At 51.5% G+C, this 26,783-nt stretch overlaps 2 protein-coding genes across 4 annotated transcripts in view; one reads left to right on the top strand and one right to left on the bottom strand.

The window, feature by feature from the left end:
• Positions 1-18,927, top strand: part of NDST2 (N-deacetylase and N-sulfotransferase 2) — a 146,030-nt gene extending 127,103 nt beyond the window's left edge. The window contains exons 6-16 of the mRNA XM_048503065.1: positions 1,040-1,181; positions 3,614-3,799; positions 4,552-4,680; positions 9,985-10,167; positions 12,018-12,114; positions 12,713-12,836; positions 14,252-14,426; positions 14,571-14,741; positions 15,694-15,803; positions 17,268-17,370; positions 17,484-18,927. Coding sequence (XP_048359022.1) covers positions 1,040-1,181; positions 3,614-3,799; positions 4,552-4,680; positions 9,985-10,167; positions 12,018-12,114; positions 12,713-12,836; positions 14,252-14,426; positions 14,571-14,741; positions 15,694-15,803; positions 17,268-17,370; positions 17,484-17,609 — 1,546 coding nt within the window. The 3' untranslated portion in view covers positions 17,610-18,927. The remainder of the gene's footprint in view (positions 1-1,039; positions 1,182-3,613; positions 3,800-4,551; positions 4,681-9,984; positions 10,168-12,017; positions 12,115-12,712; positions 12,837-14,251; positions 14,427-14,570; positions 14,742-15,693; positions 15,804-17,267; positions 17,371-17,483) is intronic.
• A 2,592-nt stretch (positions 18,928-21,519) lies between these two features.
• ZSWIM8 (zinc finger SWIM-type containing 8) overlaps positions 21,520-26,783 on the bottom strand; it is a 69,775-nt gene continuing 64,511 nt past the window's right edge. For all 3 annotated transcript variants that reach the window (XM_048503209.1, XM_048503210.1, XM_048503211.1), the window contains 3 exons: positions 26,011-26,130; positions 24,111-24,289; positions 21,520-22,582 (listed from right to left, as the gene is read on the bottom strand). In XM_048503209.1, the coding sequence (XP_048359166.1) occupies positions 22,379-22,582; positions 24,111-24,289; positions 26,011-26,130 (503 nt within the window). In that variant the 3' untranslated portion in view covers positions 21,520-22,378. The remainder of the gene's footprint in view (positions 22,583-24,110; positions 24,290-26,010; positions 26,131-26,783) is intronic.

The raw sequence follows: 26,783 nt of genomic DNA, 5'->3' as shown, positions 1-26,783 counted from the left end.
GTGTCTTCCTCCTCCTCCTTCCTTCTCCTCCTCCTCTTCTGTGTCTTCCTCCTCCTCCTTCCTTCTCCTCCTCCTCTTCTGTGTCTTCCTCCTCCTCCTCCTTCTCCTCCTCCTCCTTCCTCCTCTTCTTCTGTGTCTTCTTCCTCCTCCTCCTTCTCCTCCTCCTCCTCCTCCTCCTCCTTCTCCTCCTCCTCCTTCCTCCTCTTCTTCTGTGTCTTCTTCCTCCTCCTCCTTCCTTCTCCTCCTCCTCTTCTGTGTCTTCCTCCTCCTCCTCCTTCTCCTCCTCCTCCTTCCTCCTCCTCTTCTGTGTCTTCCTCCTCCTCCTCCTCCTCCTCCTCCTCCTCCTCCTCCTCCTTCCTCCTCTTCTTCTGTGTCTTCCTCCTCCTCCTCCTCCTCCTCCTCCTCCTCCCTCCTTTTCCTCTCCCTCTTTCTTTATCTCCCTCCTCCCTCCTCCTCCTCCTCCTCCTTCTCCTCCCTTTGTCTCTTCGGCTGTACCTCCTCCTCCTCCTCCTCCTCCTCCTCCTCCTCCCTCCTCTTCTTCTTTCTTCCTCCTCCTTCCTTCTCCTCCTTCCTTCTCCTCCTCCTCCTCCTTCCTCCTCTTCTTCTTTGTCTTCTTCCTCCTCCTCCTCCTCCTCCTCCTCCTTCCTTCTCCTCCTCTTCTTTTTTGTCTTCTTCCTCCTCCTCCTCCTCCTCCTCCTCCTCCTCCTCCTTCCTCCTCTTCTTCTTTGTCTTCTTCCTCCTCCTTCCTTCTCCTCCTCCTTCCTTCTCCTCCTCTTCTTCTTTGTCTTCTTCCTCCTCCTCCTCCTCCTCCTCCTCCTTCCTCCTCCTCCTCCTCCTCCTCCTCCTCCTCCTCCTCCTCCTCCTCCTCCTCCTTCTCTTCTCCTCTGTCTGTCTCTTCTCATCCATTGCCTGTCATCATTTGTTGTCCATCCACTCGTGGCCTCCGTGGCCATTCCCTCCTCCTCCTCCTCTTCTGCGTCTTCCTCCTCTTCTTTCCATCCCCAGGTTCCCCCACCCGCTGCACCTCGACCTGAGGAAGACAGAAGGGTCAGGACATGCTGCTGAAGCACAGGAAGGAGTTTTGGTGGTTCCCCCACATGTGGAGCCACATGCAGCCACACCTCTTCCACAACGTGACCATCCTGGCCGAGCAGATGAAACTCAACAAGCAGTTTGCTCTGGTAAGAGAGGGACTTGCCGGCCACGCTTGGTTTTGTGAGAGGCCCCCTTCTTTTGGCTTCACGTATGTTTACAGGTCCTTACTGGATTGTTTTATATATATCTTATTTTAAATGTCACTTCAATGTTGAAATGTTTTAATGCATCGATGTTTGCCCCCCTGGGCACCCTATTTTGCGTGGAAAGACGAGATAGAAATGTTTTCAATAATAAAATAAATAAATCTAGAGATCCTAGCTTCTGTTGAATACAAACATGGTCCGACTTGTCCTGTGCTGGTTAAAATTGTGTGTAAAGGCTTTCTAGCTGTTTGCAAAATGCACATGTCGTGCCTTTCCATTCTGTTCCTCTCAACTAGGGATAGAAGGGCACTTTGAATATCGGTTCCTATATTATTTGTGCCACCAAACCTAACAGTCCATTGTTACATACACAAATACCATCAAGTTACAACTGATTTACAGGGACCCCAGCAAGGGGCTTTCAAGGCAAGTGAAAAATCAAGGTAGTTGGCTGTTGCCTTCCTCTGCAGTGTCTTCCTTGGGGCCTCCCATCCCTGTAACAACTCGCTTAGCTTCCAAGATCTGACGAGAGCAGGCCATATACCATGCTGCCTTCTCTCCAAGAGCCAATTATGCACTTATCAGAGTCTCATGGTGTTTGTTTCCTGGTCTGAACCATTACAGACTAGAGCATAAGGGGTAGTCTACCTGGCAAATGGCCTCAATTCCAGCCAGTCAAGCTCAAGGGATACTGAGAAGTTCAAGGTGTTCCCAGGTAAAGATAAGGAAAGCAAGCTGCTTGGGACAGTCTGTGGCAGGAAAGAGAAAAGAATGGATAAGTTTGAAATTATAACGAAAACAACAGGATAGTGAAGCCTGCTGCCAGCTTCACAGGATCTCAGCCAGATATTCCCAGAACTATTTCCTGGATTGCAGCAACCATTTGAGACTTCCTGGTTTTGCTTCCACTTCCAGCCGTAGAAGCCTGGCATCATCTAAGCTTGGCTCCTCAGCAGAAGCCATTTCGGACTTTTCAGGACAGATCAGAATCTGCAGAAGCTTGAAGCTGAGACTGGGGACCGTTTCTGTCAAAAGAGGTAGCATTTACTGTTTGCCAGAAATCTATTTCCTGGCCAGGTTTGAATTACTGTGAGAAAACTACACCAGAGCCGTTGAGGCATCATCTTATGAATGCAAACAGTAAATCCCCTGGGGAAAAAATAAAGGAAGTAGCAAAAGGGGCATTTGTGCCTGACAACTAGAGGTTCCCCCCAAGAGATGTGCTTTTAATAGGGGGAAAAGAACATTAGACTCTCAGCTGAGAAGCAGCATGTTTACAAAGTCAATTTGAGATGCTGCCTACCTCCAGAGATCAATAGAATTTACAGGTAGATATGCTGAGTGTAAAAAAAAATGCATTTTTCAGGAAACCATCAAAGATGGCAATAAATAACAGGATTATGGCAGGTAAAGTAGAACTGAGTTGGATCAAACCTTCAGTGGGAAGATGAAGCAGCCAAACTGAGTTGGGGTGACTGCCGCCCACAAGACAGGAAATTGTAGAAACTGGTCCTGCCTCCCTGAGCATTCGGTGGTGTCGTAGTTTTTGTTCCTCACATTTCGCTCACACCTATGCCATGGAAAAAAGCTCCTCTTGCCATGAAATGCCTCTGAAGATGCCAGCCACAGATCCAGGTGAACAGTGGGAGCAAAACAACCACGCCACAGCTACTTAGCCCAGGAAACCCACAACAGGGGCCAGTTACACACACGGCAAGGTTCCTGCATCTTCAAGGAGCACTGGCCATGGAGTCTCTGTTTGGTGGCACATTTGGGGGAAGGCAATGTCTCGAGGGTTCTCTATCACACATATATGCTTTAATTTTTAATATAATTTAAAATTTAAAATTCATTTATTGATATATCAATATTAAAAAGGCAAACTATTGAAAACAAGTCTTGAATACGGCATATGTACATTTTGTCCAGCAGGAGGTGATTCTTTTCTGTTCATGGGCAACTTGTTATTTCTAAGCTTTGCTGAAATGCTGTGCTGTAAATCCCGATCCTTCCTTCCTTCCTTCCTTCCTTCCTTCCTTCCTTCCTTCCTTCCTTCCTTCCTTCCTTCCTTCCTTCCTTCCTTCCTTCCTTCCTTCCTTCCTTCCTTCCTTCCTTCCTTCCTTCCTTCCTTCCTTCCTTCCTTCCTTCCTTCCTTCCTTCCTTCCTTCCTTCCTTCCTTCCTTCCTTCCTTCCTTCCTTCCTTCTCCTCCCTCCCTCCCTCCCTCCCTCCCTCCCTCCCTCCCTCCCTCCCTCGTTTTTGCTTAGATTTGTATCCCCTACAATGGCTGCTGGTCGCCATTTTCTGTTCTGCCCTTTCTTCTGCAAACCTCCAGCAGGGACCTGAGCTCTGAAAAGCTGCTTTCTGTCTCCAGGAGCACGGAATCCCTACAGACTTGGGCTATGCAGTTGCCCCCCACCACTCGGGGGTTTATCCTGTCCATGCACAGCTCTATGAGGCATGGAAGACTGTCTGGGGGATCCAGGTGACCAGCACAGAGGAGTATCCTCACCTTCGGCCGGCCCGCTACCGCCGAGGCTTCATCCACAACCGGATCATGGTGAGAGAATGACGCCCTGTAAATTGTATACAGGTTGATCCGGGACACCGGGATAGGCTGACGGGCTGGTGTCTGGTGCTCAGCTAATGATCAGTTTGAGCACTCAGCTTCCCCAGGGTTTTTCCAGTGGACGCTGATATTGCTGAGGAAGTTGCTGAAACTACCGCTTGAAATTTCCCAGTTGGCTGCTTTTGTGCCCCACCTTCAGCCTTCTCCTTGTCCTGAGCAGGATCTTGTGCCAGTGAAATCCCCAAATCGGCACCCAAGATAGAAACGGGGGATTTCAGACATGGGCAATCAAGAGAATTGTCTAATTCCTGTGGCACTAGGAGAGTCATGGTAGTGGATACATGGTGGAGTCAGGCTCATCCCGACCTTCTGGTCTCTTCTGTATTGTATTTGGTATTTGCTATCTGTATTTGGTATCTGGAGATTGGCACCCATTTCCTTTTGTGGCCTAAGAATCGCATCACACACTCAGACTGAGAGAGATATATACATTTTGTGTAATATAATTCATTCAGTATATAACAGTACAAAAACAAACTAATAGTATAGTTAAATCAACAGATATTAAATCCAAGTAACGTCCAGGAAAATAATGTATCAATTTTTCTTCAATATCTGTTGATTTAACTATACTATTAGTTTTGCCCTTGGTTCCTTGCTACTTACGTTACACACATTGTCTTTATATTATGATTCCTTTTGCAGCCTGTCAACTTTCCTCTCTTTCTCTCTGGCTCACTCAGGTGTTACCTCGGCAAACCTGTGGTCTCTTTACACACACCATCTTCTACAATGAGTATCCTGGCGGCTCCAAAGAGCTTGACAAGAGCATTCGTGGGGGCGAACTCTTTCTGACGGTTCTCCTGAACCCTGTAAGTGCCACATGGTGGGATCCCAGAGCGCTTCGGGGGTGGGCAGTACAGCAAATCTCACTAACTAAATAAATAAAATCCCAGTTTTCTGTTCTTTGGTGTCAGGAAACGTAAATTGTTCAGCAAGGAGCTAAAAGCAAGGGAAAGCAGGCTGCCTTTTTTATTGGCTGTTTTCTTTATGTCTCAGTGTGATGTCCCAGCTATGAATGGCATCAGGTAGCAAGCTGTTTTAAGAAGTAGCCATCAAAAAATCCCTACCCTGTCTTCAGTCTCCCTTCCCTCCTCCCCATTCCTAGCTTTAGGTGATTAAATTACCTAGTGTGAAAAATATATATATATATAAATTAACAAAATGCCAAAGCTGATATGGAACTTTAAATATAAGTATGTTATCTTAGTAATATAGTCTTAATATACATCATTTAATGCCCATGATTAACTTTTTAAAACTGCATGTTTATTTTCTATTGTCATTTTTATGGCTTTGGCTAAATTCTTAGTAAAAGTATTTTTTTATTTTGTGTTGCAAGTTTTGATCATGGTCGCACAGCGAACAGATTTTATTTTTGAGGTTACCTCCAGGGTCAAATATTTGTGAAACTGTGGCCTTGAGCTCATCCAAAATATAATTGATTCTAAGAAATATTGAGATAAATCACACAGTTATCTGAATGAACTCTTCCTGGAAAGAAACCTAGATGCATGTCCTGTCGGGCTATTTAGAACTGTGTCTCAACCAGTAATACTGCCAACATTTGGATCTGTAAAGGAAGCCATTCAAGAATCCTCAAGGGGGTGTCACTTTCTCCTTCAAGTGGCAAAAAACCAGTGGTCTCCTTTGTAGCTCAGCACAGTGTCAGGTGGCTGACGTCCAGGGCCAACACCCAAAAGGCCCTTTTCCCCTAAAATATCATTCCCAGTAACCGAGCGCACATCCACACAAGAAACCTGACTGCAAAGCACTTGTGGCCTGTTGAAGAGGACCCGGATCCCAAACCCTCCTCCTGTGCTGAACCAAGTGCCACGGGCCATCCACACTGACTCAGCATCAACTAGCAAGACTTCAGCATCAACCAACATCAAAGCTGGCAGGCTGAACCTCCTCGGTTGGGGGAGGGGGCAGTCTTAACAGCCTTAAGCTTGGTGGAAGGCTTGTTGACTTCCCCTGTTGGCAACGCATGGCTGGACTGGTGGGGCGGACAGCTCAATCGGGAGCTGAAGCGGACGGGGACAGTGCCGCTGCCGCTTGAGCACCGCTCCACCTGCTCCACGGGGCTTTCCCACAGCACAAGAAGCCTGGATTGTTTTTAAAAAGAAAAATCTCCAATTTCCCCATTGGGAAGAATAGAGACATTCATGGCATATCTCTGCCGGCAGCTCCACCACTGTCCAGGGGCCAAGAGGGGTCTGGCATATCAGGAAACACTGACATAGCAGGGGGCAGTGTGCAAATGCCAGCACAAGGCCAGGCGCCATGGTTGAATGTCAGCAGATTTGCCCCTCCCCTGGCATAAGTGCCCCGGAGAGGGCATTTATGCCAGCGGAAGCCTGCCCCACAACCAGAAGGGATTTGCCTCCCCATGCCCAGATGGTGCTGGAACTTCAGTGAGGTGGGCGGCATGTTCAGGTTCACTTGATAATATCGCCGTTCCCTTCGCTCTGGGTTTTGGGTTTTGTTTTGTTTTTCAAGGAGCTGTTCTGCATGGGAACCTCCGTTGTATTGCCCGAGGTGGTCATTTCCTTAAATGCTGATCAGTGAGCATTTTACGAGGACATAATGCCAAACCACAGAAGCACCTCCTGTTTTCTCCTGGCTCTGTGCTGTTGGCTCCTCCCCAGTCCTGCAACTGCTCTTTGTGGAATGGGCTGCTCTGCTGGGCCTCTGTCAGAATTCCCCTTCCTTCCCAGTGCTGGAGGTCAGATACCTGGCCCTCACAGTGAGTTTGCACCACATGCTTTGCCCCCTCTGCTCCTCATGAGTAGTCTAACACAACCAGGAATTGGAATCTGTGTGCTCATCTCTGCAGCATAAACACAAGATGTTTGATCTTTGGACTATCCAGCATGAGACAGGCTTGTCGAGAGAGAGGCCTGTAGCTTTGGTTCCAAGAAAAGACAGCTATCCCGTGCCTTTCCTGGGATTTTCCTGGACCAAACTGTCTGACCCTTGGGGGCAGAGGCATACAGCCTGTAGGGACCTGGCGTCACCCATGTCCCCAGGCACACACCTTTTGGTCACGTGGGGGGGGGTCCGCTGGGCACCACCCCCACATGACCATGTGCACCCCAACCGCACGCCACCAAGCCCCACCTCCGGCCTCTGTGCACGGAGGCCAGGGGGACAAGACTCGACCTGCATGGATGCTGGGGGCAGGATTTGGCATGGGTGGCCCTCAGGCCCGGCCTCTGTGCAGGTCTCCTCAGACCCATGGTGGCGAACCTTTGGCATTCCAGATGTTATGGACTACAATTCCCATCAGGCTGATGGGAATTGTAGTCCATAACATCTGGAGTGCCAAAGGTTCGCCACCACTGCCCCAGACCCTGCCAGCCTGCACAGAGGGCCGGGGGGGGGGGGGGCTCAACCTGCATGGAGGCCAGGGGCAGGGCTCAGCAGTGGGTGGTCCCACCCCCGAGCCCTGCCCCTGGGCGTGGGGGTCGCCTGGAGAAGGGGTTGTCTTTGGGCATCATTTCCACCCAATACGCCTCTGTTTGGGGGCCTTTTGAGCCCGCACTTAGAGGGTGCTGAATGCTGCCTTTCCTGTTGCCCTCTTCCAGTGCCACAGAACTCCCGTTCATTTGTAGTTTAGGAAGGAGAGGGCATGGTTGGAGGACCAAAAACTTACCGACCCCCACCCGAGAGGCCTGCTGTCTCCAGAAGTAGGATAAACATTTTGTTTAGACAAATTCTCAACGCAGTTTTTAGCCTAGTGGAGACACATTCCTCCACAAAATAGACAAAAATCTATTTCAGAATAAGCTATTGTGTGAAAGAATGTGTCTCAACTACACTGTCAAGGATTTTTGTTGTAAAACAGTTCTCTATGCAGAATGAGTTCCTGTGTTTGAACGCAGCACTAGAGGATTGTATTTATGGACCTTTTGTATAGTTGTGATGAAGTCTATGCATTCTTAGCAGTGGCGCAGTGGTTAAGAGAAGGTGTACTGTAATCTGGAGGAACCGGGTTTGATTCCCCGCTCTGCCGCCTGAGCTGTGGAGGCTTATCTGGGGAATTCAGATTAGTTTGTGGACTCCAACACACGCCAGCTGGGTGACCTTGGGCTAGCCACAGCTTCTCGGAACTCCCTCAGCCCCACCTACCTCACAGGGTGTTTGTTGTGGGGGGGGGGGAAGGGAAAGGAGTTTGTAAGCCCCTACATAAGCAAAAGGGGGGATATAAATCCAACTCTTCTTCTTAAAGGGAAAATTCATATTTATATATGATTAGTTTGTTTAAGACATAGGTGTCAAACTCATGGCCCTCCAGATGTTATGGACTACAGTTCCCATCATCCCCTGCCAGCATGATGTACTGTAGTTCATAACATCTGGAGGGCCATGAGTTTGACACCTGTGGTTTAAGATATACACGGAGTACAGGTTTATTTAATTTTATTTCTATCACAGCCTGATTACAGCTTCATTGCTTGCATTACTGTAGCCCCTCACAGTGCTGGTAGTGGGGAGAGCATCAGGCTAGGATCTGGAGACCCAGGTTCGAATGCCTGCTTGCCAATGAGGCCTACTGGGTAACCTTGTCCTAGTTCTGACCTACCTTACAAGGTTGCTGTGAGGGAAATTAGAGGAGAGGTGAACAAAGTAAGCCACTTTGGGTCCCCATTGGTGAGGAAGTCGGTGTTAAACTGGGGTGGCCAAGCTATGGTGCTCCAGATGTTCATGGACTACAATTCCCATCAGCTCCTGCCAGCATGGCCAATTGGTCCATGAACATCTGGAACACCATAGCTTGGCCACCCCTGGTATAAACTAAACAAATTTGGGAATCCAACTTGGATGCCCCACCTTGTTGTTCTCCTTCCTATCAAGTTTGCTTCCTTCCTTCTGAAATGGCCCATTGCCAGAGTGCCAAGTGCTTGTGAGGAGGGGGGAGGGAGGAGCTCGAGCAGCTGGGTCTCCCAGCCGTGGCCTTTCCCATCTCTTCTTGTAATTCTGAAGTACAGTGTTAATAGGCAGACTCTCACCTCCTCTCCAACCACCCACCCACCTTTGGTTTTTCTTCTGCATACGGAGGTCTGAGTTCTTTAGCCGGACGGGAGGCGTGTTTGTATGTGTTACAGGGAAATTTTGCTACAGCTGTATTTGATCTGTAAGCAGAACCACAGACACAGGATTCTTGCAAAACATGTGGCAGGGGCTGCCTTAGAATCTGCAAAGCAGCTCCTAAAAGTCATCCAAGAACACTTCGGCAAACATTATCCAGACCTAAGACAGCAATGTAATCATTATAACTGTTCGATTTCATGTATTTTTTTTCTTTTTCCCTGAGAATCTTATGTTGGCAGTTGCACAGAAGAGTCTTGGCCCTTAGCACGGTTCTTTCCATTGCTCTGGACTTGTGATTTTAACTTCCAGGGACTCCTCATGGACAGCGCCAGGCCCAGCTACATTCCAGTCATGACGGCCATGCAAAGATATAGTTACATCTCATGTCTAGAGTCCTCCCCGCCCGCCCACCCCCTGTCTCTTGGGGGAGTTCACTGCGCCATTGGCTGTTCCTGTGAAACAACCTTGCACAGCCTCAGAAAAGACGTGTGCGATTTGGCGTGCGGCATTTCCACACTCTGGCCTTTGAGTTTCCCCTCCACCTGCTCACTGCTCTCTTTCAAAGCTGCATGGCTAGAATACGGCACTAAGTTAAAGGACCAACGTTTCAGAGAACCTGCGTAAAGAATCAACCGACTCATTTTTTCTCCTCTATTACCCAAGGGATTGTTATTAGGTGGAAAGGAACATAGATCTTGCTGTACTGAAGCTCAGCCCCTGGCTTCCAGTTTGGTTGGGGAAATCCATCCTCTTTGATCTACCCGGTGGGCAGGGCACAAAGGCGTGGTGGGTGGGGTCAAGCACGACTGGTGGGGCGTGCTACAAACGTGGCGACAGGAGGGCCCTGCAGCGCTCTGTTGACGTCGAGCCTGGGGCGTAGGCGAATGAAATGCATGGGGGCCTCTGCCGTCTCAGCCGTCTTCCGAGCAGATTAGAAAGCGGGTGGGATCGCCCGATCTGCAGCGGCCTGGTGTTGCTGACCAATGCCCCGGTTTCTTCTTCTTCTTCCTTGTTCACAGATGAGCATCTTCATGACACACTTGTCCAACTATGGGAACGACCGCCTGGGTCTCTACACCTTCGAGAGCCTCGTCAAATTCGTGCAGTGCTGGACCAACCTTCGCCTTCAGACGCTGCCCCCCATTCAGCTGGCCAAAAAGTATTTTGAAATATTTTCGCAGGAGAAGAACCCTCTGTGGCAGGTGAGAAGGCCAACTGGAGCGAAGGACTATCTGCTTTTTGTTGTCCTGTTTTAGAGTTTGGTTCAGGAGTTCAGATAACCATGGATTCACAATTCCCCATCAGCCCCTGCCAGCCTGGCCAATTGGCTGATGGGATTTGTAGTCCATGAACATCTGGAGAGCCGCAGGTTGCAGACCCCTGGCCTAGAGACTTCTTGAAGCTGACACCCTCATCTTGCCCAAAAGGGAATTCAGAATGCCTGCCAGGTCACCATTGGTCCATGGTTGGCAGGACAGCCGGGAAGTCCTGGGCACCCTCTGAAGGGGGGCAGCATAAAGATTGGGGGGGGGGGAGCTCAACATCTTTGGTAAGATTGTCCATTTACATTCAGCCCAGATGTGAGGCGGGCTGTGCCCGAACCAAACCCCTGTCCTATCCCAAGAGCCTGGCTCCAAATCTTGTCGAACTCCTGTTTATTTTCGAGGCCCTCTGGAGGGAACAGGGTGTGAGGCAGCTGTCCCTCTCTGGCTGAACCCCGACTTGGACAGCCGTGGTGGGTAGCTGGTTTGCTTGCCTCAGAACTGTGTCATCCAAGTCAACCAGCATCCAGCCAGGATCCTCAAGGTCTTGTAAGGACAGACTTGGTGTGAAGCAATCATTCTCCTTATGCCATCTCTTTGGGAACCTTCCCGAGGCAACTTGTCAAAAAGTAAATAATTCAAAAAGCAGGCATCCAAAGACATTAATGAGCTTCTAGCCAGTTCACCAGTCTAACAGCAGACCAGTCAACCTGGCACAACTGTGTCTGAATTGGGTTTCTGAAGCAAGGAAGAGCAAATGGGTTTCTGAGGGCAAGGGCACAGACAGAGCGGGGGAAGTACCTGCAGTCATCCTAGCCTTACGGAAGTTAAGAGCAAGTGGACTGGCTTCGATTCTCCTCTCTTCTACTTGAAGCCTGCTGGGTGATCTTGGGCTAGTAGTCACAGTTCTTTGGAACTCTCTCAACCCCACTGACTTCACAAAGTGTCTGTTGTGAGGAGAGGAAGGGAAAAGGAGTCTGTAAGTTTGAGGCTCCTTAAGGACTGAGAAAAACAGGCTACAAATCCAAACTCCTCTTCCTCTTCTTTTGTTTCATGCTCCATCTCTCCCCCCACCAAGGATTCTAAACATTAAAGATAGCCGCTACTCACATTCTGGTGACTCAGCCAGGCATGCCTGTCCACCCTTGTGCCATTTTGTAATTTGTGCCATCTTTGGGCCTGGCCCAGAGCATCGTGGGCCACCGCTGCTCTAGGCTTTGCGGTCCAGAGTTCATTTGGGTTGAAGTGCTGGTGGCCCTGGTGGCACGTGGAGGTCAGACGCTCTCTGCCTGCGACTTCACGGTGCTGCAAGCTTGAGGGCATTTGGATCACAGAGAATGTATCCGAGGGGCAGTTAAAAATAAATGCGGTCATTTGCTGAAGAAGTCTCAGTAAAACCGTCTTGCAAACACGCCTCTGGGCGCCTTTCCTGAAACACTGAGTCCATACAACTGATAAAAAAATTATTTTACTGTGCGGTGAAGTATAGGTGTGTCTGTTTATTTTGATATAAAAATTCTCATTACCGGTAATTAAAAAACATGTAGAGAAGTCTGCTGCCGAGCCTGCCGAGTCCAAGGCCAAAGGCTTCCTGGGGACCCCAGGACAAAGGCCAGCTTTACTGTGCTCTGGTGGGGTGTGTGTGTCTTTCTGTGCATTCTGTGGACCGGATGGTTGAAAAGGGGGCACTCAGATGATTTTTGGCACGGCCTGTGGGGTCAAGGACTCTGCCCTCGGTCTCAGGCGCTCTCCCTCCCTCCCTGCCTCCCTCCCTCCCTCCCACATTGCAGAACCCCTGTGATGACAAACGGCACAAAGACATCTGGTCCAAGGAGAAAACCTGTGACCGGCTTCCCAAGTTTCTTATTGTTGGACCTCAGAAAACAGGTGATGCTTCATGATTGGTTGGCCCTCAGGGATGGCCCTCTGGCCCACCCCCTCCCTATGTCGCAGTCTTCTTAATATGCAAGTGGGGCTTCCCTTCGTGGGCCGTATGTTAGCACCTTTTAGTGGCATGTATGATCTGCACCTTGCAGCCTAGACTTAGCCCCCCTGTAGAGGGACTGGCAGGAGAGGAGAAACCACTCGAAATTCTCAGCAGCAGGAAATATTTCTGTATCCTCTTGGATTTCCTCTTGCTATCTATTGCGCAACTCCACACCTGCCAAGGTGATCTTGAGAATGAAAGGGAAAAAGGAGAATGAAAGGGGAAAAGGAGGGGTGGCCTAGAAATGCAATTAAATAAACAAACAAACAAATAAATGAGAATGGTGAGAGTTGCTGACGCCCCCTAGTGGCTTGGATCGGCCAGCATTTAAAGTCAGTTCTTATGGATCCAGCAAGAATAGCTGCTGCTGCTCACTTCAGGCCACCTATCCCTGCCTAAGCAGAGCACTATAGAACGAAGGCAGTTCCCAGAATGCATTTCACAAGCTGCCTGCAGTCCCAGCACGTGATAAACCTTTCTTTCTGTGTTCTTTTGTAGGCACAACAGCCGTGCATTTCTTTCTTTCCATGCACCCGGCCGTCACCAGTAACTTCCCCAGCCCGTCCACCTATGAAGAGATCCAGTTTTTTAATGGGCCCAATTATCACAAAGGGATTGACTGGTAAGCACAAGGGGACCCTCAGTTCCCGTGGCAAATTGATGGCAGGTGGGGCTTCCGCTTCCAGATTCGAAGATGGTGGCGTCTCTAAGGTTGTCGGTCTCTTAAGGTTTTCGGAATATAAGATGTCAAGAATCAAAGCGGCCTTCGTCAGAGATACCGAAAATCTTGTGGTTCTCTGAAGTGTTTCTTGGACTTAAGTCTTCGTGTGCTACTGCAGAATGACACAGCTACCCTCTGAGAGCAGAAGATGCAAGGCAGGGTCACGGTTTGTCTTGCGGTGAAGGATCGTGCTCCCCTCTTCCCACCAATGTGGTGCTGCTTGGCAAACAGCAGGGCAAAAGGGGCAAACCCAGGCCAAAGCTGAATTGAAAATCTAGGAGGTGGAGGAATTAAAATATATATTTAATCCAGCAGTGCCCTTAAAAACATGTTACAAACAAAGCTGGCTTCTAGGCCATCTACATCACCAGCAGGTCCAGACGTTGTGCACCCACCGCAGCTCTTTCAAATGCCACAGATTAAACCAGCGAAATAATATTGGCAGCCCAGGCATATTAATTCCCTGGATTAATCTGTGATATTTTAAAGAGCTGCAATAAGGCACAGTTTGTGACTTGTATGACCTAGAAGCCTGCTTTGTTTCTCATGTGGTGCTTCATGTGGCTTTCATGTGGAGCAGCAGTGGCGTAGGAGGTTAAGAGCTCGTGTATCTAATCTGGAGGAACCGGGTTTGATTCCCAGCTCTACCGCCTGAGCTGTGGAGGCTTATCTGGGGAATTCAGATTAGCCTGTGCACTCCCACACACGCCAGCTGGATGACCTTGGGCTAGTCCCAGCTTATCGGAGCTCTCTCAGCCCCACCCACCTCACAGGGTGTTTGTTGTGAGGGGGGAAGGGCAAGGAGATTCTCAGCCTCTTTGAGTCTCCTGCCGGAGAGAAAGGGGGGATATCAATCCAAACTCTTCTTCTTCTGGGTGCCATGCATTTCAGAGTTGCTCTTGCAGAAAAGAGGTTCCACTTTAAGGTTTCTAACGGCCGTGCCCCATGGATGCCTGTGATCGGGGGCAGAGGGCCATCTGGGGAAGCAGACTTTCATGCCAGCCCCACTAGAGACCAGCCCTGCCGCTCAGCCTTGGCATCAGGGAAGACCACCCTTTCTGGCCCCTCCTGCAGGCTGCTGCCAGTCAGCCCATGATGACTGTGCCCTCCCCTGCTGGCATACGGACTGGTATTATGGAGCCCCCTTTTCAGGGCAAAGCTAGCAGCTGCGAGGGCAGATCCCTGGGCGGGCCTCAATCCTCAGGTGCCCACCCGCTCTTTTTGCCGCCTTCCGGTTCCCTGTGCCAGGGAAGGCGATTGGCCCTCTGCTTGCTCCTGGGAAGCCCCGCCTTAGCCCCACATGATTTTCCTGGCAGGTACATGGAATTCTTCCCCATTCCCTCCAATGCCAGCACCGACTTCATGTTTGAGAAGAGCGCCAATTACTTTGACACCGAGGTGGTCCCCAAGCGAAGCGCCGCTCTGCTCCCGCGGGCCAAAATCATCACCATCTTGATCAACCCAACAGACAGAGCCTACTCCTGGTATCAGGTCAGCCCTGCAGCATGGCTACGCTGAGGCAAGGGGGGTGCAGGACCAAGCAAAGGGCTTTGAGGGGTGGAGATTCTCAGGGAGAAGGCATTCTAATTCTCAGCCGTCTTTCTCTCTCCCCCTACCCTCCATTGATGCTCACAGCACCAGCGTGCTCACAGCGACCCTGTGGCACTCAACTACACCTTCTACCAGGTGATTTCCGCGGGGTCCCAAGCCCCTCCAGAGGTGCACAACCTGCGGAGCCGCTGCCTGAGCCCTGGACTGTATTCCACTCACCTGGAGCGATGGCTGGCCTATTATCCCTCGGGGCAGGTATGGCAGCCCTTGGAACCACGCAGCCTGTGCTTTCTTGTCTGGTCTTGGGCAGTCTCCCCCCTCCCCCCCCCCTGTTCCCAGCTGCCAACCAGTGTGTGGAGCAGGTGCCTCAAAGCCAAGGGTGGGTGGGAATGGATCCCGCACACAGCAAAGCAGCCATTGATTTCTGTCCAGGTTGGGCAGGAGAACCTTCAGCAGATCGTACCTTGAATAAACAATGCAGGTTGTTAGCTGGACTGACAAGCCTGAAGCGGGGTGTGTGTGTGTGTGTGTTAGCTGCCACCTGCACAGCAAGTGCCCTGGGAGGGGGCGAGGCCACCTTGGCCCTGCAGAATGAACGGACAGCTGCAGGCTTCCCAGACTGGAGTGGTTCACAGCTACAAAAATATAGAAAACAATCCTCTGCATCACAACCGTTGAGCTCATTTGTTATGAGGGCCGGATAGGACACAAATATGACTTGGTCTGGCCAAGCCTGGGGGGGAAGGCGTGGCCTTGGTTGGCCCCAGAATGGCCCTGGGGGGCTGCCTGGACTGATAAGCCCACAGATTGCCTTGGGAAGGCTTATTGGGCCCGTGAGACACACACACTCTCTCCTGATCACAAGTGAGTGGGGTTGACTCCGCTGCCTTTCAGGTCCAATAATCTCCCTCAAAGGGGCCAGATCCGACCTCCAGGCCACGTGTTTGACACCCTGCTCTACGTGGTCGATGTAGCCAACTCTGCAATCCGCAAATCACTTCGTTATCTCTTTAATTATATGTAAATGTTGGGTATATCTACATTTTACCCACTAAACGAAAGGGCTCAGAACAACAAACAGCATGTAAAAAGCAGAACCGGAGCTCTTGGATCCCTCCTGCCTGCTGCTGCTGCTGCTGCATTCAGAAGAGCTTCGGCAAACTCTGAAGCCTTTTTTGAAAAACAAAACACTTTGCCTTCCCTCCAGATTCTGATTGTGGATGGGCAGGAACTCCGGCACAGCCCCGCCTCTGTCATGGAGAACATCCAAAGGTTTCTGGGGGTCACACCACTCTTCAATTACACCCAGGCACTCAAGTAAGGATTCTGTTTATGTACGCATAGATGGGGGGGCGGGGAGGGCAGTGGTGGGATTCAGCCAGTTCGCACCACTTCGGCAGAACTGGCTGTTAAAATGGTGCTTGTATGCAACCAGTTGCTAAATTATTTGAATCCCACCACTGGGGGGTGGGGGGGTAATGTTTCTGGGAGGTCAGTTTTTATCAGGTCTTCTGAGTTGCATGTATCAAACCTAGGAAGAGACTCCAAGCACGAAATCTGGGTGGTGGGCCCTTGGGAGCGGTCACGCTCTGGCCAAGTGCAAGCAGGGCCAGTTCTCACAATGAAGGTTAAGTTCTCACTCTAGTTCAGACATAGAGAAATATGGCCAGAACTTACCGTTTATCAACCTGAATCCTATTGCACAGTCAGCCTCCCGCTATCCCTGCAAAGCACACCACCAAAGTCCTCACTTTGTAGTCGTGAAACCAGGGCTTCAAGGCAGTCAATGTTTATTATTTGCTTCATTTATCTCCTGTCTTTCTTCCCAGTAGGTGTCATACACGCATTTGTCTTCACCACAACCCTGTGGGGTGGGTTAGTCTGGGAGGGAGGCTGGTTCCATGAGCCACCATGACAGAGCGGAGATTCACATCCAGGCCTCTCGGATTCTAACCCGAGACTCTCTAACCGCTACGCTGTGCTGATTCCAGGGCTGAGCCAAACACAACCTGGCTGCCTCAACAGTCCTTGCTGCTCAGGTCTGCTTCTGGGCTCTTCTTCTCTGCCTCATCTTCTCAGGCAGGCAGGCAGGCAGGCAGGCAGGCAGGCAGGGGCCTCTGACCAGACACAGATCACTGCACCCAGATGGTCGCTGCGTGGCTGTTCTTGCCCAGGTTCTACCCTAAGCAGTACATGGATGGCTCTGGACTTTCCGACCCCTTCCTCTTGAGTGCTGCAAACGGTTGAAAGCCCTCTCTACCCCTAAACTGCACAGGAAGAAGCTGAGCCGGTTTTTATTTATAGCCTCTGCCCCTTCCTTGAAGCCCTGTTTTAAACTGTCCTTTAAAGCAGCTGCCAGATGCATTTACAAGAATGCTGGTTCCTGGCTAGCTCAGGAGACACAGATTCAGGGCAGGGAGCCAATGCGGCCCTCCGCCCCAGGCCCATCAGTTCTGCTGGACAGCCAGCATGTGACTTTGAAAACAAAAGCGCCTTTGCGTTGCAGAAAGATTGGCACCGGAACAAACTTCTTGAGAGAGTTTGACTTAACCCTGGGGGCCGTCGCCCCTGTGTCGTGTTCCTTCGGAAGCTCTCTTGTGTCAATTCCTCCCCCCCCCCCACCCCCCCGTTATCCTTTGTTCTTCCTCTTAAAAGGCTGCAGAATGTTTGTCTGAACTCCAATTTGCTGCCTTGGACTGCAAAGGAAGGAAGGATATAAACATTGTGTGCAAATGTGTCCCTGTGTAAACAAATGTGCATAACGCAAGATCTGCTTGGTAGGTTTGATGAGGCCAAGGGCTTTTGGTGCCAGGGACTGGACAGCGGGAAGACCAAGTGCCTGGGGAAGAGCAAAGGGAGGAAATACCCAGAGATGGATGCCTCGGTGAGTCGCAAGTGGGGGTTCCTCTTCCGACCGGGCATCTCAGTGCAGTGTTTGGGAAAGGGGCGGCCGTAACCCTTCTCTAAAGGTTTCCTTTCCTCTTGGCATGGCTGCAGTCCCGCATGTTCCTGGCAGACTTCTATCGCGAGCACAACATCGAACTCTCCAAGCTGATGAACAAGTTCGGGCAGCCCTTGCCCACCTGGCTGCGAGAGGAACTCCAGAACTCCAGCTGGAGCTGAAGGCGCACACTCAGGCCACGGAGACACGAGGACGGGAAAGCCGCCTGGAAGCAGCACCTGCAGCCGCCATCTCTTTTTGAGCAGATGTCATCTGAATGAGGAACGGGAGCGTGCTCGTGAACTTGAAGTGGGGGGGGGGGGGCTGAGTGAGGACTGTGCACCTTCAAGTATTAATGGTTTGGGGTGGCTGAGACCCCCTGGTGGGGGACAAAACTGCACAAGGTGCTGCGTTATTGTCCTGCCGGCCTCCCGTTCCAGGATGCAGGCGGGCTACTGTCCCCAATGCAGGAAAGCTGAGGGTGTGCGCCACAGAGGGACAAAAGCATGCCAGCATGTAGGTTACTGACACATTTTGACCAATGGCCAGTTGCTCAGGATGCCCACAAGCCAAAGTCTGGTGCTGTGAATGCCCCCTTGGGTTTGTGTGGGTGGTGGCTGGGGGGGGGGGGGCTGACAGCAAGGATCATGTCTTGGCTCTTCCAACAGCAGTGTCTGAGGAGGAGGCAGGCAGGGAATAATCACTGAGGACGAGGCATCAGGAACTTGTGGCAGGAGAGGGGAGTCTTTGCCCACCCCCACCCCCACCCCAGTTGCAGATGCAGGCCGCTTGCAGCCGTTTTGTCTGGACAGCCACGCACTGTCCCTTCTTGGCACTACGGCACGGAGAAGTTGCGGAGTGAGAGGGTGCGCAGAGCAGCCACGTGGCCCGTCCTCACTTCCAGGTCCCCAGCTGGCTCCTGTTCCCGACTCCCATCTATTCTTCCCGGCAACCACTTCCCCAATTGTACAGCAACCAGCCAAACACCTGCCTTTCCTTTCTGAGCACACCTTACGCTGTGCAGACTCAAGTGCCAGGCTCCCACGGTGGCGAGGGGGGCGTATGTGTGCGAAGGAGCCAACTTTGGTGGGAAGAACTCCTTGGGGGCGACTTGTGCTACTCTGTGTCTGCATCCTCCCGGGAAAAGAAGTGGCTTTCAGCCAAGTTTATGCATTGAGCCTTAGTTCTTGTGTATTTTTTTTAATGGCGACTTCACCATTGTCTGTAAATAGATACTATGGACTATATACGATTCCATTCAATGTGTCCCCAAGCAGGGGCAGTGCTGTGCAACCAAACAGTGGAACCAACAATACCGAACAAAAACAGCCAATGAAAAACCTGTGGCCGAAGAGAGGCGCGCGCACCGCTTCCTGCACTGGATTCATGTATAGTGTCATTCACATTGAATGATGATGATAATGATCAAGCATAAATTCTTGGCTCTTGCAGCTGAGCACATTGTCTAAATAAAGGTTAGACGTAGCATTTGGAGTCCAAGCGATGCGTGGCTTTCTTTCTTTCTTTTTGCTGTCAGGCCAGAGGGCTTCCCCCTGGCCAGCAGCAGAGGCTGCTGGGTGAGCAGGTACAACTGAAACAGCCACAGCACACTTGGGAAGGTTGGGTGGCCAAGTGGCAGGTGGTGGTTGGCGGCTTGAGAGCAAAAGCAGCACCTGGTCTGTGACTCAGTGACTGCGGGGCCCAGGCATCTCAAAGCTCTTCTTGCAGGGCTCCAAAGCAAGGCAGCCGGGAGCAGCCGTAGGCAGCAGAAGCCGTGGCTGCAGGTATCAGTGGCCTGTCGCAGCTGTTTAGGCCACCGGCTCCTGGCAAGCAGATGGGGCTGCTTTTCATCAGGCTGACTTGGGTGTTAATGTTTGCCTGACACCTGATGGGCAGGTTGAGAGACACTGAAGAGCAGAGGAGAGCAAGAAGTGCTGCCCCCTGTCCACACAGAACACAGTGTCTTCTGCATAAGGCGTGTGTGCTGTGGCGTGTGACAGCAGCGCGGGGGGGGGGGGGTCATTGGCTGCTTGGTGGCTATCTGAAGAGGCGCAAGAGTTTGCCGCCTTTGGCCACCCTTGAAATTGCAGCCAGAATAGCTACATTGTTCCACCCAGGAGAATGATGGGAAGGGCCAGTGGCATGAAGGCACTGTCCAGAATGGAAATTGAGGCATCCAGCTTTCAGCTTCTTTAAAAAAAACAACACCTGCCCTGTTGCTGCTCCTGCTGAGCCCAACTAAAACCTGGGAGACGAAGTGGCTGTTCGGGGGGTTCCTGGCCAACGACAAGGGTCTTACCAGCCTTCTGGTCAGTAAAAGGCAGCAGGAACGGGCGGGGTCCTTTCCAGGACTGTTTCTGTCTTTGAGGGAGGAGGAGTCAATGGGGCCGGGAGCTCCAGCAACTAACTGAGCACCACCTGACTGGCCTGACTCACCATCGCTATTGCGATGCATTGGTTAGTATGTGATGTACCAGTTACAGCGGTGTAGTAAGGGAGAACAGGGGGGTAGAGCCCCGGGCACCACTTCCGAGTCACGCGGGCGATGCCTTTGCAGGGCCACTCTCCTCCACAACTTTGCCCCACCCCAAACTCAGTGTTCCCTGCTTCCTGCACCAAATCCCTGAACTCCCCGTCGTCTGGTCATGGCCCGCCCACCCACCCTGGGGGGAGGGAGTGCGGGGGGGGGGGGCAGTTGAACACCAGCCAGAAGAGTCAGCTGGGTTCACCCCACCCCTGAACTCCATGTGAACTCCAGGATCAGGGCGGGCCCGTTTGATGCTTTAAACTGGAAGCGTGCAGAGGAGGGAGAGGAGGCTTGCAGTTTGAAGCTCAACCCAAGCCCCTCTGAGGCTGGGATCAAACTGAGCAGCTGGGCTGACCGGCTCCTGCTTTTGGAATTGTAGTCCATGCTTTCCTGACCAGAGGTGGAGCTTGGGGGTGGAGCCAGCAGTATAAAGGTAGACCAGTTGCTCAAAGCCTGCAGTTTAAAGATAGACCCAGGTGAGCGAAGGACAGCATCCAGTGGGCTCACCGCACGAAGCCCCAACAGCCAGCATTCAGCTGGGCCCCTGCCCTGAACTCTACGCAGCTGTGTCGGTGGGGGGGGGGAGCAGTGTGGGGCTTGCCCCTGGCGCCCCTTGACACAACTATGGCCCTGGTGTCGGACTAGGATCCGGGAGACTGAGGCTCCAATCGGCGCTCTGCTGTGGACATTTCACTAGGTGACCCTAGATCCCCAAAACATATCCTCAGTCTAACTGATCCTCACAGGTTTGCTGGGAGGAGAAGAGCTCTGAAAGCCATCTGGGTCCTCCACAGGGAGAAAGGCAGGGCATAAATGAAGTAAACAACCCCCACAGCAGTCTGGGAAAAGGCCCCTCCCCACAACTGCTCTTCAAGATTGACATCTCCCCTCTTTAAGCCCTCGGCTCCATCCTCACTCACGGGGCCCTGGCAATGGCCCCCGAGAGGGCAGCCAGCCAGGTTCCATCTGCTCTGCCGATACAGACGTGGCCCTCGGGTCACCAAAGGGAAGAAAAAGGAAAACACAAAGCCCGAGCAAAGCAGGCATGGATTGAGGCTCGGAATACACGAAGGCCCCTTCCTGAGAGCTATGACAGCTGCCGGGAACCACCCAGTCCTTAGATGGGCATTCCAACCACCAGGGTCAGCACCACTTTTGCCTTCCTGCCCTGCAGCCTTTTGGAACCAGCACTCTGGGGAGGGCGGGGGGGGGGGGGGGTTGGTTCTGTCCCAGAAGAGTTCTTTCTAATTGGCCAGGCTGGCAGGGGCTGATGGGAATTGTAGTCCATGAACATGTGGAGAGCCGCAGGTAGCAGACCCATGTTCTTTAGGAGAGGGGAACACATCTGGATCGAGGCACAGCAGACCAACCAAACCCCCCCCCCCCCCCCGCAATCTTCATGGCGGAGCCAGCTTCTGGTGAGAATATCTTCCCTCTGGCCTTGGGGGTGACAAAGCACAGATTTGCAGGCGGAGTTGGCTCGACTGGGGAAGTTGGTGGTGGCTGCGGCGGCACCTCCTGGGCCCAGTCAACAGCAACAGAAGTGACGGAGAAAAGAGTCTGTCTAAGAAAATGGATGTTTTAATCAGGGAAACTAAGACAAGGAATAAGAAATCGATTACAGGAGTGCTAACAATCCCAACCGAGGGAACGTGACTGTACACAACTCAGGAGCCCCCTGGTTAGAACGTCTGAGGAAGCCGGCAGCGGTCGGGGTAGGGGGCCCTTTTTTGAGCAGCCACACAGAGCTGCAGGAGCCAGATCAGTTCTGTCCTGGGCAGCATGAGGGCAGATCTGGCCAGGGGGAGGGGGGTGTCGCTCCCAGCTTCTGCCCGCTTGGAAGGTTGAGGGCGGTGGGAAAGAGTGGTCAGGGAGGGGCCCCGGCTGCACAGAAAGCAAGCTGTGCCTCTCCTGGTCCGTGATACGTGAATCTTTTTAGAATCTTATAGAAAGTAGTATACATATTTATAAATGCCAAAATAAATACTTTTAAGACAGGCTCCACCCTATCCCCAAATGTGCACACACACACGGGTGCGCACACAGAGCGGATCGTTTGTGAAGCCACCTCCAAGGAGGACAAGGGCTTGACAGCACTGGCAAAACATCAGCCTGGTCCTCCCACTCGCCCACATTTGCTCGCACACGCGCACGGACACACACACGCACACACACACGTTCTCTTTCTCGCAGACACGCCTCCTTGTACTCACAAAACAGCTCCTCAAGTTCCACCTGCTGGGGAAGGAGAGAACAAAGACGTGGCGCTTGGCCACAGAAGTCGCACGGAAGAGGAATGTCATGGCATAAATAAATCAACTCAGTGGTTTCCAACAGCTAAAATAAAACGACCCCATAAAGGAAGGATGCCGGGAGCAGAACTTGAGTGAGGGGGAGGGCAGAGGTGGCGCCCTCCCCAAGCCGTCAGGGCGAAAAGGTGGTCATTTCCAGAGAGACCCTTTGCCACAAGTCCTTGGTCTGCTTGCTGCGCTTCAGGTTCTGGAGGATGTCGTTGAACTGCATCATTCCCATGGGGGTCAGGCAGAAGGCGCTGCGGGCACTGCGGATGGCATTCACAAAGTCATCGTACTCCGCCGGAGTCAAGTGGATCAGCCGGTGGTGGATGTACTGAAGAGAAGGGGAAACGGGAACTGAACTGAGGGTGCCTTTCTGCAGACAGGTTTGGAGGGCAGGCGGGCTGGTTTGGGTTAGAGTTTAACGAAGAAGAGTTTGGGTATACACCCTGCTTTCCTCAATCGTACTGAGTCTCCAAGTGGCTTACAAACCCTTTCCCTTCCTTTCCTCACAACAGACACCTTGTGAGGTGGGTGGGGCTGAGAGAGTTCAGAGAAAATTAAAAGTAGCCCAAGGTCTCCATGTGGAAGAGAGGGGGATCAAACCTGGTCCTTAACGACTACAGTACGCTGGCCAGATTCAAGCCCACTAGCACCTTAAAAGAAGAAAAGGAGTTTGAATGTATACCCTCCCCCCTTTCTCTCCTGTAAGGAGTCTCAAAGCAGTTTACAGACTCCTTCCCTTCCTCTCCCCACAACAGACACCTTGTGGGGTAGGTGGGGCTGAGAGTTCTTAAGAGAACCGTGACTGGCCCAAGGTCACCCAGCAGGAATGTAGCAGTGGGGGAACAAATCTGAGTCATTAGATAAGAGTCCGCCACTCATGTAAATCAAATCCAAATTTGATTTATGTGAATCAAAACTGGATGAATCAAACCCAGTTCTCCAGATTAGAGTCCACAGCTCTTAACCAGGCTGGCCAACATGATTTTAAATTTCCAAGAATCAAAGCTTTGTCAGATAATGAAGGGTGCTTTGACTGGTTTTCTGGGCCGTGTGGCCGTGGTCTGGTAGTTTTTGCACCTAATGTTTCATCTACGGCTGGCATCTTCAGAGGTACGTCACAGTCTGGAAAACCCAGAACAGTCCGTTGATTCTGGCCATGAAAGCCGTCAACAACACACTGGATTCTAGAAAGCTTAAAATTATGTTGGGCCTTCCTGGACTCAAATCTAACTGCTTCCACAGTCAGACACTATATGGCAGTGGTGGCGAACTGCTGCAGTTCTTATTCTCGGATGTCATGTGGACTGGACGTCACATCAGCCCCTGCCAGCATGGCCAATTGGCCATGCTGGCAGGGGCTGATGGGAATTGTAGTCCATGACATCTGGAGTGCCAAAGGTTCGCCACCACGGCTATATGGTGACTATTGCTCCCCATGGTCGGCTTTGTGGAGCCCACCTACGTCACGCGGCAATAAAGCCCAGGACAAGGCAGCTCAAAGTGTCACACACCATATTCCACTGCAAATGTACACGAGGGAGCCCAAATCAGAAGGAAAGAGAGCCCTAGAGGGGGAAAAGGCCCCCTGGTGCAAACGATGCTATAAAGAAGGGATGTCCCCTGTCTAACACTCATGAAAGAGGGGTCAAGGTGCAAAGGAGATCATGGGGCCATTGCAGGTGCTGCTAAACCACACTGACTGTGGCGGTCACCTGAGACCCAATTCAGCTTAGGTGCATCGGCTGCCACGGCTGTGCTTTCAGACGAATTCCAGGAAGATCCACAGTTCACAGGACTGGGCAACTGATGAAGCAGCCGGCCGATCCGACAGGGGAGGGAAGGAGGGGCAGGTGTACCTGGATGTAAGCCTGCTGGCACCGCTGGACCAACTGGTGGAAGGCGGGCGTCCGCAGGTGGTTGTGGACGTGGGCGGGATTCAGCCTCTGCAGGGCTTCCATGATGATCTCTTGCAACACAAAAGGGCTCAGGACTCCCTTGGCTGCACCAACGCAGAACTGGTGGACATAGTTCACACCTGCGGGAAAGGGTTGGAGACGGCAGAAGAGGAAAGGGCTTGAGACGGCAGAAGAGGAAGAGGCACATTTCTGGAGAACAGCACAGGCCCAAAACCCAAGTCCAACCCCCTCCCCCCGCCCACCCCCCCACCCACCCCCCCGCTCTGACTGGGTGAGGAACACAAGACAGCAGCGCAACCACATGTCAGCTTTCAGACTGGGTTCAAGGGGCAGCTTCTGAGCTATTCTGACCAGATGTGGGAAGAAGAAGAAGAAGAGTTTGGATTTATATCCCCCCTTTCTCTCCTGTAGGAGGACTGTCAAAGGGAGACTTTACAATCTCCTTTGCGCACTGTCCCCTCACAACAAACGCACTCTGTGAAGTGCAGGTGGGGCTGACGAGAGTCTCCGAGAAGCTGACATGACCTTATTAGCCCAAGGTCACCCAGCTGGCGTGTGTGGGAGAGTACAGGCTAATATGAATTCCCCAGATAAGCCTCCACAGCTCAGGCGGCAGAGCGGAGAATCAAACCCGGTTCCTCCAGATTAGATACATGGAGGATGTCCCCCGCTTCCAGTGTAGTTTGCTGGCTTCCAGCACATACCAATCTAAACTTATTTTTTATTTTATTTTATTAGATTTTTATACCGCCCCTCCCCTTTCAGGCTCGGGGTGGTTTCCAACATGATCTATGTAGTACACAACCATCATAAGTATCTACTGTGTGGCAACATTCTTTTAAAACTGTACATACATATATACTAACTAAAACAAGATGACGAAGCTTCCACTTTGTTGAGCCCCTGTAAAGGGAGAGGCCGTTGCTGCCTCAACCGTTTGCCTGATGGAATTGGCTCTGCCTTGGAGGTCCTGCGGGACTGCATCAAAACTCTTCTTGACAAAAACTAAACCAAGAAACCCTCTACAGCTGCTCACATTTTGTCCCTCCAAATCTGATGGCAGCTGAACCAGCCTGAGAATCACATTTAAGATGTTTCTAGATCTGCTTTTCTGCCATCTGCTCAGTCAGCCGTTATGCACCAAAAACTACCCGGTTTCCCTGAAAATAGGACCTACCCTGAAAATAAGCCCTAGCGTGATTCTTTGGGATTTTTGGAGGATGCTTGAAATATAAGCCCTACTCCAAAAACAACCCCTAGTTACAGATTCCATGCGCTGCATGCAGCTTGATCTAGTCATGCAACGTGGGGTAGCGCAAAATCGTATGGAAAAAAATAAAGACGCATTTGAAGCCATATTAGCTCCCAGTGCATCTTTTGGAGCCAAAATTAACATAAGACCCAGCCTTATTTTTGGAGAAACATGGTACACGGAATGACTGCTTTGCACTGGACTCTTGCTGCGAACATATAAGGTAGTAAGGAAAAAACACGGGAGAGAATAGCAAGCAGGATTATAGGAGACTTCAGTTCCCCTGCAGGTTCTTGGAAAAGGAGAAAAAAGTAGTTGTTTTTTATGCCCCACTTTTCTCTACTTTAAGGAATCTCATACAAATGTCTTTCCTTCCTCTCCTCATAAGAGACACCTTGTAAGGTAGGTGGGGCTGAAAGAGTTCAGAGATAACTGAGACTAGCCCAAGGTCACCCAGCAGGCTTCAGTGGCAAGGGAGGAGCAGGGAAACAAGTCCAATTCACCAGATAAGAGACTGACGCTCTTCACCACTACACCAGGCTGGCACATACACAGACACACCCAGAGTTCTGTGCTCTTACGCCTTACCTAACTTGGCAGCCAGGCCCAGGAGCCACTTCACATCTTCCGTGTACGGTGGGCTGCGCGAGAAGTTGTTGGGGTGATCATTGTGAGCTCTACGGCCGAGCATCTCCAGGGCCAGCATCCCTGCCAGGACAGAAGGCAAACCACTGCAGGCAATGCAGGTCAGCTCCTCCACCAACCCCGACGACTCTAGGACCAGCCCCAGCCTAACCTCCCCTTCTCAGCAGACACAGAAGCCAGAGGAGGTGGCTTGTGGCTGCCTTCAATGGGCAAGGAGCCTCTGGGTTCAATTACAACACGGCCCATAAAGGTATCCCAAAAAACTCCTTGGGGAGGGAGGGAGGGAGGGAGGGAGAAGGAAGGAAAAGGAAGGAAGGAAGGAAGGAAGGAAGGAAGGAAGGAAGGAAGGAAGGAAGGAAGGAAGGAAGGAAGGAAGGAAGGAAGGAAGGAAGGAAGGAAGGAAGGAAGGAAGGAAGGAAGGGAGCCCTCTTTTTAGCCCTTGATTTCTGTCCTCACCCCGGCTTTAATATTAATTTCTGTCAATTAGTCATCCAGGATAAAACACATAGGAAATTTGTTGGCCCGGTCCAGCTTTACAAATTGAACGCCAAAGTCTTTGGGCCTCCTTCCAGCATTCAGCCCGCAAGGACCAGTGAGCTATTCAGGTCGGCAAGGAGGCATTTCTGGATGACAGATTTTGCAGTGCCTCGCCTGCCAGACATCCTCCATGCACAAACATTCAGCTCTCCCTTACTTCAGACTGCAGGCTCCTGCAC

This window comes from Sphaerodactylus townsendi, linkage group LG07, assembly GCF_021028975.2.
Source record: "Sphaerodactylus townsendi isolate TG3544 linkage group LG07, MPM_Stown_v2.3, whole genome shotgun sequence".
NCBI classification, from domain to species: domain Eukaryota; kingdom Metazoa; phylum Chordata; class Lepidosauria; order Squamata; family Sphaerodactylidae; genus Sphaerodactylus; species Sphaerodactylus townsendi.
Note: the sequence above shows the minus strand (reverse complement) of the source record. Positions and strands in the feature narration are given on the sequence as shown.